We start from the raw sequence: 13,196 nt of genomic DNA, 5'->3' as shown, positions 1-13,196 counted from the left end.
GCCATGCATGCAATGAATTTGAGGTATCAGAGGTAGTTTGAATGTCTGAATGAGTGCTGCACGGACGATGCGAGCCCAAGCTCAGAGAAACCCAGCTATAACACGGAGTCTGGCAGGAGGCTCCCATGGGCTGGTAGAGCCACAGCAAACAGAAAGCTGCTTCAGCTCTTCCTGGCTGAGATGGTTTACTAGCCAAGCACGGGTGGTGGTTGATGCTACTCCCACTCCTGTTGTGTATCAGACTTTCTGCCCAGTCCCAGCTGGTCCTGGAGGATTTCCTGAACTGGTGATGAGCCATTTACTTGGGAGAATTGTCAGCTGTTTATTGTGGAACTTTATTCACATATATCTCTGTGTTCAGTGACAGAAATACTAATGGAACAAGTTAGTTCCATTCATTTAATTTTTTTAGCTTAATCTAGATTACTGTCATTACTTTTTAGAAATAGCAGTGATAATAGGAAGGATTTTTTTTTACACTGGCTGTGCTACTTGAAGTAGGGATAGACACAGATCATATTCAAGCCAATTTCTGTTTTCCTAGACTTCAAAAAACATTGAGTGTCCTAGTTTGCAAATATTATGCTTCTACACTGAGGATTAAGTTATCACAGTTTGACAGTCAGCAATTGAAGTATTCTTTCATACTGTTTTTGAATCACATATTACTCATTTTCCATATAACACATTAATGACATATTTGGTATTTATTACTGCTATGAATAAGCCAAATCCATCTGGCATTGCTCACATGCGTAATCCTGTTAACTCAGTTTTATAAGTAGAACCAGCAGATCTGATTTTTTTTTTTAAATTGTTTTCCTATTGCTTAATTATTTTAGAGTTTTTTCCTTGGAATAAAATTATTGTACTATATAGAGCAAACAATAACTCTTCCACTCCCCCACTTTCCAGCTTGGTGTCTGAAAATCAAGGTGTTTGCACCAATACAATTACAGCAGCAAAGAAAGATAGCCAGAATCTAGCAGCTAGTTTTACTGGTGTGTTAACAAGGAAGAAGAGAATTTAATGCGTGTTTGGTCATTTATATAGATTCTTCACTGTGGTTGGTCAGGTAGCTGTATGTTATGCAGAAGACCCAGTAAGAGCAATTCACAGCAGTAACATGTTTCCTTGTTACTACTCACCTGACTTCAAGAGATTTCTGATCCTCTGCTGTTGTTTCCACACTCAAAGTGTGCATTTGCATGAGTATCATAACTGTCATAAACTGCAACTCTGCTGTACAACACTACTCATTTGTTACTTAACAATAGCTGTTGCTGTAAATCGGTACAGGATGTTCCTGGCAATGCTTATTCTCACATTCTTACTTCAGTCCAGCTCTCTACCAAAGTAGCTTGTTTTCCACGTTCTGTCACTAGTCATTTGCACTTGTCCTTTGCAAGTTTGTATCTCTCTGAATTTTGTCCTTCTGGGAAATTGTCTTAACAAGTTGCACGCTTCTTGACCAGAATGTATTTTCCAGTCTCAGATTAAACCTTGATGTTTGCATTTACTTTATCCGTCTCTAGAATGTACCAGCATGTGTCTCTGAGGAACAAAAAGAAGGAGGAAAAAAAAAAAAAAGGTAGAGAAAGATCGTGTGTGTGTGTCTAAAAGCAAGGTTGAAATGTTCTTAAAGGATAAGGGGACTAAACAGTGAGAGAGAAGAATAATAAAAGAAAGGGAAAGTGGGCGAGGTTGATGCTGTTCTCTAATAGTTCTATCCCCTTAGCTGTCCCCCTGCAGTTCCATTCTCTAGAGATTAGTAATACCTGAGCTTAGTAATTTAAAATAATAATAATACCTTAGTAATACCTCTCTCTCCTCTCCTATATTTCTTCCTGGATTTCCTTGCTTTGTGAAGTAGTAAATAGGCTTGACTGCACTATTATCTTTACACTCTGTTTAAGCAAATAGACCACAGGTAAAAACTGTCATGTATTGTTTGTCTTTCATTGCTACAGCAAGTTTGCTACCACTGCCAAAAAAGGCATCACTACTGCTGATTTTAATCTCCTGTGTCAGTGGCCCATTTAATTATTTTTGATCAGTGCTGTATTTTCTCTTAAGCATTCAATGAGTGCCATCATCTTGTTTTTTTCAAAATTCAGCGAGCTTGAGTATCCTATGCAGTGATGCTCTTCCCTGCTACGCGGAAAAAGCTGTAGTTTGTCTTACAAATACAGTTGTAGAACAGAACTTAATTTAGACAGTGTTCAAGGAATCGCTGAGCTGTTCTGCTGGATAATCAATTTTTCAGTTGACTGGCAGCCTGGCCCCTATCAGCTCTCACAAAGGACTTTTGGTTTCTCTCAGAAATCTAAAGTACATTAGCAGAAAAAATAGCTATGTATTTCTAGATAGACTGGGTTTCATCAAAAGTTTGTTCATTGGAGATCTGCATTTAAATAAGAAAATAGGGTTTTTTAATTTTTTTTTTGGTAAGACAATAACATTTGAGCTATGAACACTGAATATAAATGTATGTTCAGGTGCTTTGTGAATTCTAGAAATTTTCTGAGTAACATGAAAAAAGAATAGTATGTCTCCAGAATATATTTAGTGGTCTGCACTGAAAGGTTATGAAGAAAAATGACTGGTAGTAAGAATGTAAAGGGAAGACAGAATAAAATGGGGAAGTTGGGACTTGTTCATCTGGAACAGTCTTAGCCATGTAGAAATGGTTTACAAGGGGGCAGAGGATGGTAGGTGTGGTGGCATACTCTTTTTGGAGTTCCCAGTTGTGTATTGATATTAGAGAGGTTTCTTTCTCCTGCTAGGTAAAACAAAGAATGCACATTTAGTATACCAGCTTTGTGATCTGAGCTAGATCTGTAGGTTTAGGCTTAGGATGTGGCAAAGTGGTTTTTATAATACTGGCATAAAAGACTTCTCTAAGCTCTATCTATGATGCTGTCCGTGCTGCCTTTTTTCTGAGATACCTTTCCAGCTTCCAATAGTCACTACTTCTGTACAACACATTCTATCTTTAGAGAAGTTATTAGCAGCCTAGACAACTACAGTATATAAAGAGGTCTCAGTCTGAAGGTGTTTGTGTATAAATGTTCTTACAGTATAACTATAATCATGTTTTCTGTGTGGCAGTAAGTGATATGGATGAAAGAATCTGGATAATCTCATGAAATTTTAGGTATTTTCTTGCTCATGGCAAAAGAATTGCTGTTCTGGACTTGATATTTTTATTTTTCCCCAGATACCCCATCACAAAGGGTGCAGTTTATTCTTGGAACAGAAGATGATGACGAGGAACACATTCCTCATGATCTCTTTACTGAGCTTGACGAAATTTGTTGGCGTGAAGGAGAGGATGCGGAATGGAGGGAGACAGCAAGGTGAGTGTTTTCATGAGTTTTAAAAAACTTATCTGTAGATATTGGTTGCTGGTGTACTGAGAAATGTTTTCAAAGCTGTGGCAAGCTCAGAAACAGATTTTGGATATAAAGCTTAAATAAAACCACAGTTTTAATCCTTAGACTGCTAGTATTACAACAGCATTTGTCGTTTCTAAAGCCAAATGTTTTCATGTGGACTTATGAAATATAGGTCAAAATAAATATCAAGGGAAAAAAATCAAAGTAAATATATTAATAAAAAAATACTGGTTTTATTCCTATTTTAGCTCATAATTTTAAGAAACTTTAAAACTTTGTATTCTGTTTGAATCCTCAAGAATGATAAAATTATTATTATAAAAAGATTAAAGCAAGGAATAAGATTACTTTTGGAACAATAAAACTTTTACATATTCGATCAATGAACAGTTGATTTTGAGACTGAGTATTCAATGTTGGATTATTTTGTCTCTGTGAATCAGCGTGAAAAGGCTGTTTAGATTGCATTTCTGCTGAAAAAATAATATTGGAAAATATTTTTTTTTATTTTTGCATACTAGTTTCTTGAGCACCTAAATGGGAGGTGACTTGCTTAGTTTCATTAAGACTTTACATTTCTCAGCAATCATTGCTTAATTTTTCATCTTAGAACTTTCTCTTCATCTGCTGGTATTTGTTGACAGTGTTCCTCAATGGTGCCCAGAAGTCTGTGGACCACATTTTTGGTGTCAGTAGTTTAAAAATTATGGAATTTTGGAAAGGATTTTGTGGGGAACTACATATGTGGGCTGTTTGGCATGAATGTAGCTGTTAGCTTTCCCTTTAATTTTACTGCAAATTCCTGTTTTCCCAGAGGGCCACAGAATTTTCTATGACCTTCCCCTCCCTCATCTGTCCATAGGAGGCATAGATGCTAAATATAGATCTTTACATGTAGGAAATTCTCATATGGGGATTGTGCTGCAAAATGAATGTAGTAGTGTTCCTAAATAATCTTATTAATATTCAGAGAGAGAAAAATCTAATCAAGTTAATCATCTGCAGTGTTCTTATACTGATTAGGAATATATAGAACCTCTTCTAGGAAGGTTATCAGTTTCTATTGTGAATAAAAATAAAAATCACTGTGGCTGATATTACTTTTAAGCAGGGAAATAGCAGCTTCTTCAACAAGAAAATATCCCTTTGCAAATCACCAAATTGTTTCTGAAAAATTACAACTATTTTTATCAATATAAGTACTTAATCAAGGCATAATTTGAAATAAATAGGTAAAATAAATTTCTATTTAGATTCATCTATCTGTATATACAGCCTTTCCAATTGTCATTTGGGAACTAATGAATCAAAAATGTTTAACAGAAACAAGATAGATTGTTGAAGGACAGGAAAAAACAGCAAAGAAAATGAAATTTTTTGAGTTTAGAAAATACAAGAATAAAATATAATAGCTAATAGTAAAAATTCCTTTAGCTTTAGAAGTTAAGATGAAAGCAAAGAAAGAAGGGCTGTCATGCAGAAAGAGCTGGTCAAGAGAAGTGATATTTTTCAATTTGGATCCAAAAATTTCAGACAGCATTTGACTTGGGGTGGCTGGCTGTTAGAAAAGGAGGAGGTGGCAGTGAAATGACCAAATAAAAAATGCAGTCAATAGGCAAAGTGCTTGATCTGTGCAAATAAGAGAGTGCAATAATTCCCGCCCTAGAAAGCTGAAAGAACGTGTGTTTCATGTGTGTGGTAAATCCCATCTTTCTGTGAATCTCTCAGGTGGGTTGTTGCTGTACTATAGCAGACATAGCAAAACTGTTCTAGAAAGGATAAAAATGATCAGAACAAACAGAGGCCTGATAGATTTCAGAGCTATGGAAGGCTTAGAACAATATTTGAAGAGTGAGTGTAGACTTGGAGCTAAGTGGAAAATCGGATAAAATGCAATACAGTGGTGTATCATGTCAGACTAACTTAATAATGCTATTTAATCAGGTAATTAATTTCTGTTTTTCTGACAAAGAAAAAACAGTGGATCTAATTTTTTTTCTTTTTAGTAAAGCATTTGATATTATATCACAGTGGGAATTTATTACTCTAAACTCTGCTGTAGTGTAAAAATTGTATTAGTGGGTAAGAAACTAATTGAAGAGGTACAGCAGGTCATGATGAAAGATTAAACTGTTAGTGTGAAAGGTAGTGACAACTAACTTCTGAAGAATTAGTCTTAGTAAATAGCTTTATTATTGAATCACGAAAAGTACTATTATAATAATGAAACTTGCTGATGGCAAGAAATTAGGAGGTATTGTTACTGTAGAAATAGATAAGCATATCGTACCCAAAGAACAAGGTGACTTTGAGTAGAGTAATAGAAATGGGATGGTGTTTAATATGCAAGTTCATTATACTTACAAACTGATACGATAGATCACTTTCAATACTGGTGGTTGATTCAGGACTTCAAAAACACTGATTTGATTAAAAGCATGATATGGAGAGGATACACCCTGAGTTTGTTGCTGTTCCATTATATGTTTTCCATCTGTGTGGAAAATGCCACTGGAAGTATTTGTAAATGTTCTTGTCTGGCTTTGGACCTAGTTCCACGTAGAATAATTTAAATGCAAACAATTAAGAGGACTACTCGGTCATTATTTGCATTTAAAGAGAGTGATGGCACTAGGTGGTTCTGTATTCATGTCACCAAGCTCTGCATGTGCTAAAGGGTTGGGTTGACTCTGATACAGTAAATCTTTGTGTTCTCAGTTTGATTGAAAGTGCATGCACAGTTCAGCCTTAAATTTTTTTAAAAGTTTTACACAGTTTGTACAAGATATATTTGAGACATTTTGTTCTTGGTTGATCAAAAGAGTAAAATATCAGAGGGAGTCATGGATTAAGATGTGACTGAAGCTTCTAAAGCTTGGTGTCCTTTAGGTAAATCTCCTCTATTCCTATTTCATTTGCTTGGAAGAGTAAGTCCTTTTCTAGGTGTTTTTTTTTTAGATGGTGTCTGCCTCCCTCCCAGCAGTTAGGAGGCTTCAAGGTTTGCCATTCTCCAGTTCCCATAATATTTCTCATGAGCAAAAGCATTCCTGCAGACTAATTAGTAGGAGCAAGAAAGTGCATTGCTGTTTACAGCCTATGCCATTCCAGGATCTGATTTAGGCTGTCCCATCCATGGAATTAATTAGGGAGCAGAATGGAAAAACGTAGTTTATATAATGAAAAAAATAATTATTTTTCCCCCATTAATTGATTTCAAGCCAGATGAAACGTGTACCTTTTAAAATCAACATTCAGTTTTATAATAATTTTGTATGTGGCTCAGCTATACAATTGTGTAGAGAATGCAAGATGTATAGTTTCTATTTTGAAAAAATATTTCCACTGAGTCTGTGGAGAAACACACTGAGGCAGGGTTTGTTTTATGCACACAACAGTATAGTTGCAAACTGCAACTAGTAGGAAAGCAATTCATGTTCAAATATACCCTAATATCCTCTTGTGGTCATGGCTGGAAAGTAGTACCTGATTTGTAGCAAGTTTTACCCAAACTGTTGGGATTCATATATCTGCTAATATGAAATGAAAATTTTGGCAGAATATCACTATGTTTCTGGAACAGAAACTCTGAAACTCTGTTCATAGTTTAGAAAGTAAACTGTTAATAGTGACTAGAAAATGCATGTACTGGGGAAAAAATATGAATATGAAGTGAAAATGCATCTCCCCTGGATCAAAGCTTTCTTCCAAAGAAACTAGGTCACAAAAAATGTAGGTTTGTCACCTCTTTTTTTCTGACATGCTTTGTTTACTTTGGTTCATTTTCTAATCAGCGTAGGTAGGCAAAAGCTCATGTGGAGATCCATACTGATTGCAAGATTACATTAATAACACTGACTCTCGAGCAGGTTGTGAGCACGTACCCCAGCTCTCTGCTGCAGATATAACAGACTATAAAATAAATACTGTTCAAATCACCTGCTTCATAGTGTGCACCAAAATGTGGTACTGAGTCTATAATGAGGCATGCACACTTTTATTGACTCCTGAAAAATGGATGGAGCTGACTTGTACACATGCACACACACGCATCTGAGTAGTATTTTTCCTATAGTAACACCTTGCTGAAACCTGTTGGCATATTTTGTTCCAGCAAGTATGCCATCAGAGGAACTGAACTGTATGATTGATACACCTGTGCTAGTCTTTACCAGTAAAAGAAAACCATATGAATGAAGCTGCTGCTCTGTGTGGTCAGACACAACTAAGATGGCTCCAAATAGATTCCAGGCACATGGGATACATGTGATACATGAGCTCGATATACAAATGGGGTTGGTGTGAAATTATGAAAGGCTTTTACTTACCAACAGTGTCAGTTTAAGGGGTTAAACTGCACAAGTAAATACATTATCATTTGTCTTTTTCTCTGAGCAACTGAAGAGAGTAAAAAATTGGCAAACTTGGGGTCCATGCTTGAATCTGGATTTCAAAGGCATTTCTATTCTTGAATCTGAATCTTCTACCTGAACTCAGAGCATTGTTGAAATGGTATTAGGATTTTTAAAAACACTTAAGCACTTAGAATTAAACAACTGTATAAGAGTAGAAATTTGTTTGTTTTATGTTTTCTGCTGCTGTTTCTGATTTGATATGTTAAATAAGGATTATTTGACATAACAGAGGAATATTTCTGAAAACATAAGAGGTGATAAACATGATTCTCCCTTGATAAGTAAACTCATGTAATGCCTATTAAAATAAAAATAGAAGTTTATTCCAAATGTAGAATTCTCTCAGTTGGGTATGGTTTATGTTTATGCACCAGCCTCTTTGCTCATTAAGTGACAGTATATGATAATGTGTTTAAACACATACGTTTTAGTAACAGTAGGAAATTGGATGCAACCCACAGAATTATACTATCCAAATTGATTGAAACTCAGGTGGAGATGATCACAATGGCAGGTATGATTATTTGAGCAGTAGCAATAGTTTCTTATGGATTTTTATTTTGTGTGTGAGCTTTGATATTTGATTGACACCGTAAACTCTAAGGCTGTTTCCATGATTTAGACTTTTCTTGTCCACATGTCCCTAATAAGTTATGAACTGTGGTTATGTGCCTGCCTCTGTCCAGTCACCTGTCTTAATGAAACTTCTAAGACCATAGTTGTCTTCTATCACAAATTTAAAATCTGTTTAGAACTGGTCAGTATATTCAAAGTAGGTAGTGCCATGGACAGACTGCAGCAGTATAATCAGATAAGTGATGCTGAAGAGTATTTATGCGAACAGCATGTAGTGACAGTATGAGATTTCTGATGATATTCTGTAAGAATCTATGCTTGGATCATTGGTTTAAGGATATATGTAGCTTGATTTTTAATCTCTTTTTGAATCAGCATAAAACAAGATGATAGTACATCAGAAATAATTGGGAATACCCAAGCACAAACCCTGCAATCTTGTAAAGCTTCTAAAGAGATTAGAAACACGCACAAAAATGGAGGTATGAGAAGGTAAAAATGTAGGTATGTTGCAGTCTTAGGAGGTAATAGTTTAAGCAGGAAAATTAATGCACCACGTTTGTGATGTTATGGCCACAAATAGGTCTTGCATATTTTTAGTTTGGAAACATGAGTGTGAGTGCCATTAAAGCTCGAAGCAGCCTCTTCGAGTTCAAGTGCAACTGTAAAATGAAAAAAAAGCTCCACATTTTTTCCCTTTTCATGCTTCTTGATAACTTTCCTGAGTTAGCTTTGAATTTGGTGGGCATAGGTTATGTTAATTTTGTGTTTGATGTCCATTTGGATATTGTTTTGAAAATATATTTGGGAAAACTCATTTGCCTATTCAAATTCATTTTCCTGGTTCAGCTATGTGGAAGCAAATTTTTGTGTGCTATGTTCTTGCTGCTTCTCTGGAAGAATGAAAAAGTACAGGAGATAGCCTGGCTGGGCTGGGAAGAGAACTTCCAGTGAAGGGAGTAGAGAACAGAAATCTGATGGAGAGGAAGGAGGTCTCATGGGCAAAGATGAGATATGGAAACGGACCAGGACAGAGGAAACAGAGGGAGAATTGTTTAAATGCAAAGAGGAGGAGAAGGCTAGGCACAGGAGACAGTAGACTTTGGAGGAGCTAAGGAATCGGGGGGGCAAATTGTGTATGTGAAAAATGGGAGAGTGATTAGGTGGTACAGTTAGAAGAAATGGAATGCATCAGGAAAAGATGATGGTGATGAGTGGGTCACTGAAGTGGTGGCTGCTTGCAGGGTGGCATCAGAAGGGGAAGAATCTGGTACACAGGGACCGGAAGGAGGAAAGTATCTAAAATATGTGTGTACAGGCATATTTTACAAATAAGAGCAGAGCTAAGCAGGTGGGCCAAGAGCAGAAGAGGACAGCTGTTTGCTGTGTTACTGAGCTGCGAGGCTTGGTAGAACTGGAAATTGCTTGGCTTTAGAGATCTTAAGGCTCTACGCTTCCATGCTGTCTGGAAATAAGCGTGAAGGTGCTGTCAAGGTGTGAGGCTCTGCTTGACTTCTCTGCTGCCTGGTCCATGCAATATAGCTGCATGCTGCTGAGTCAAGTGATGGAGGCTTGTTGTGTGCCTGCAGCTGTTCAAACCTTGCCAAGCTGGCAGGATGCATGGCTTCATGCAGCAACATCTGCGTATGCTTGAAAGACTTAATAACTTTAATGTAAAACACTTCTGCATATGTCACCAGACTTTTTTTTTGGTTTTTTAGTATTATTTTACTGTTTTTAATGTAATTTTTATCAGTGAACAATTAAAAAGTTGCACAAGAAAGTTCATCCGGTTGGCTAGTAACAAAAGACTTGGTCATCTCTGCCAGTTTCAAGTCTCCTTTAACTTTACTGAAGTCTCTCCAGATATACACTGAACCTGAGAACAGGCAAATGAGACTCAAAATAATGAGAGATACTTGATTAAGGCCTGTATGTTGGGGCTTGAAAGACTGTTCACAAGTTTTTACACATTACTTGTGTGTGCACGTATGCATCTGTGAGGTTTTTCGTTTTAATTGACTGAACTTTTAAATGAAAAATAGCCTAAATTTTGTGTAATGTTTTACTGCCTTTTTCAGTAGCTTAGTGTAGTTAAGTAACTAAAAACTTAAACTAGCAAAGTTAGTAACAGTGTGTTTTGTGAAAATATTATGGTGGTGATAATGGATGCAGATTCTGCATGTGTGAACATATCAGTATATTTACTTTAAATGAAAAATGTCTCTTCCCTGTTGTGTTTAGTTCAAAGTGACTACTAACTAGAGAAAGTTATCTCCTGTGTTCTTATTATATATAGCTTTTCTTTTTCTCTACCATAAATTCTTTTCTATCCTTTCCATCCTACTTGTTCTATATCTACAACTATTTGTTGAAATATCATTGTATGCCAAAGGATTACTCGGAGTTTATGTAAAGTACAATGATTACTTAATAAGTTTCTCTTTTCAACTCTGTGGTCAGAATTAATGTTAAAAAATAGTATAATACAGCATTATATGGGAAGAAGTGGGCAAGGGAAGTTTCTCATATTTCCTACAAAGAAAGATTAAAGTGAAATCCAAAGACATGTTTAACAGTGATCTTTCAATATCCATTAAGGTAATTTATTTTTTGTTTCTTATGCACAATGGAGTTATAAAATTAGTTGTTTTTATAGGTGGTTGAAGTTTGAAGAAGATGTAGAGGATGGTGGAGAGAGATGGAGCAAACCATACGTCGCCACACTGTCACTTCATAGCTTGTTTGAGCTGAGAAGCTGTATCCTGAATGGCACAGTTCTTTTGGACATGAGAGCCAACTCCATAGAAGAAATTGCAGGTATGTATTGATGTTGCGTTTATTAGTTATGAAAATTAATCATAAAAATCAAGTGCTTGCAAGTTTGCTTAGAAGAAAGCTATTGCATAATAATCACTTAAGTTTAGAAAATTATAGGAACTATTTTACTTAATGTATTAGAAAAGAATCTAATGTTTGACACAACTGATAAATATATATATATATATATATTTTATAGATTTTGCTATTTTCAGAATCGATTTTTAAGTAAAAGAGAAAATAATAATGGAGCAGAGAGGATGGTTTGGAAATATTTCATTAAAACTGGCATGTTCTCTGCTCCCGCTGTGACACTTCACATTGTGAATGATGTGTGTGTGAACTTCTACAAACTGAATCTACTGCAGACTATGCTAATTGCAGACAATCTAGCTTAAAAATACATTAAATTATAGGGAAGTATTCATCATAATTATGTAACATGAAAACAGACCAGTTTAAAAAACATGTCTCTGAGTCAAGAATGAAAACAGGAACAATAATATTAAGGGTAAATTTTTCAAAACTTCAAAGGTAATTTAATTTTAACTAAAGTATAGTTGCATTTTTTTCTAGTAAAGGTGTATCTGGCAGTTGCAATTCTAGAGAACAGCAGAAGCAGGAGGCAAGAGAGAACATAATGGATGAGTCTTGTCTCCCAAAAATATAAGTGAGATTGAGGCTGAATGCCATTTTCTGCATTCCTGGTTTCCCATAAAGGCTATAACTATTTACTGCAGGGGACTTTCTTTTTTTTTGTTGTTGGTGCAGTTGTTACTGTAATACAGTCCCTAACAACCTGCTTTATAGTACAGAACTGTAATGCACGGCCTCAAGGAGTCCTAAAACTACAAAAGTTACATGGTCATGCTAGAATCGTACAGTACAGTCTAGTATGCTTATTCCCTTCTCAAATAGGGCAGCTAATTTGAATTAGATTATTTGTAAATAAATTTGTTAGAAGATGAGAACTGAAGATAAAGTAAATTTTTCTGGTCTATGCAGACAGGGATGATGTATGTATCATAATATAACTATATTTACATTAGACTTTAAAACTCATCATTACAATGATAACACCCTGTCCAAGGACTCATGTGCCCTAGAGAGTTTCTAGTGCTGTGTACTTCTGTTGTTTAAAAATCTCTGTCCCTTCCAGCAGAGAGGAAACAGAGAAAAGAGCTATACTATTTTGTAATCTGGGGTCTCTAATTTTCTGTTTATCTACACTTAGTAAGAGCTAGTCTCATGCTCATGGTGGTTATTGGACTAATATCCTTGCATATCTTACATCTGCTTAAAAGTTTTACTTTGCTTCTACCTCACTATTTCACAACATTACTGAAAATGGTGCCGTTCTGTAAATCATATACTTGATATTTTATACAAATATTGTATTAGATTTTGTGATATTCTCCATATTGCAAATTTTGCCTGAAGATCAAACACGATGCAGAAGCTGTAAATTTGGGAAAATAGCACATGCATAGAGAAATGGTGCATGAGTAGTTGTTGAGGCCTTTTTGTTGCCTTGTCACAGATGCAAAGTAGCTTGTTAACAGGAAATGTAAAATACACTAATAGAGAAGTTTTGTTTAGGTAAAGGTACTAAAGACAGAGCAAGAAGTTTTTCTAACACTCAAGATTGTCAAGGAAACTGCTTTATGGGTGATATGCAAGCCTGTGTAAGGGCCAGATAAAATTTATTTTAATTATTTACCTTGTCAGGTAAGTGGGATACTGTTCAGTGGGCTACAGTTAACAGTGGAATTAAGATCGGCTCAGGCAGTGGTAGCTGCTTTTTGCGTTTACCTTTCCCAAATTGTGTATGTCAAATTGACGCAAGATATTATTAATCAAAATCTGCAGAAACTTGTGTGGGTTTCTCTGTGCTGAGATCTGATTATCTCATGAATCATGGTCTGAATCAGAGCTTCAAAATTTGTCTTGATAATGATAAAAGATAAACATGAAGAATAAAAATCAGCTG

General features: G+C 35.7%; 1 protein-coding gene across 7 annotated transcripts in view; it reads left to right on the top strand.

The window, feature by feature from the left end:
- SLC4A10 (solute carrier family 4 member 10) overlaps positions 1–13,196 on the top strand; it is a 162,294-nt gene that overhangs the window by 77,770 nt on the left and 71,328 nt on the right. For all 7 annotated transcript variants that reach the window (XR_008733516.1, XM_055718247.1, XM_055718249.1 and 4 more), the window contains 2 exons: positions 3,221–3,359; positions 11,046–11,206. Coding sequence is in view for 6 of the 7 variants with exons in the window: in XM_055718247.1 (XP_055574222.1) it covers positions 3,221–3,359; positions 11,046–11,206 (300 nt within the window). In the remaining variant the exon portion in view is untranslated. The remainder of the gene's footprint in view (positions 1–3,220; positions 3,360–11,045; positions 11,207–13,196) is intronic.

Source organism: Falco cherrug, chromosome 8 (genome assembly GCF_023634085.1).
Source record: "Falco cherrug isolate bFalChe1 chromosome 8, bFalChe1.pri, whole genome shotgun sequence".
Taxonomy (NCBI): domain Eukaryota; kingdom Metazoa; phylum Chordata; class Aves; order Falconiformes; family Falconidae; genus Falco; species Falco cherrug.
The sequence above is the reverse complement of the archived record's forward strand: the minus strand, read 5'-3'. Positions and strand labels throughout refer to the sequence as shown.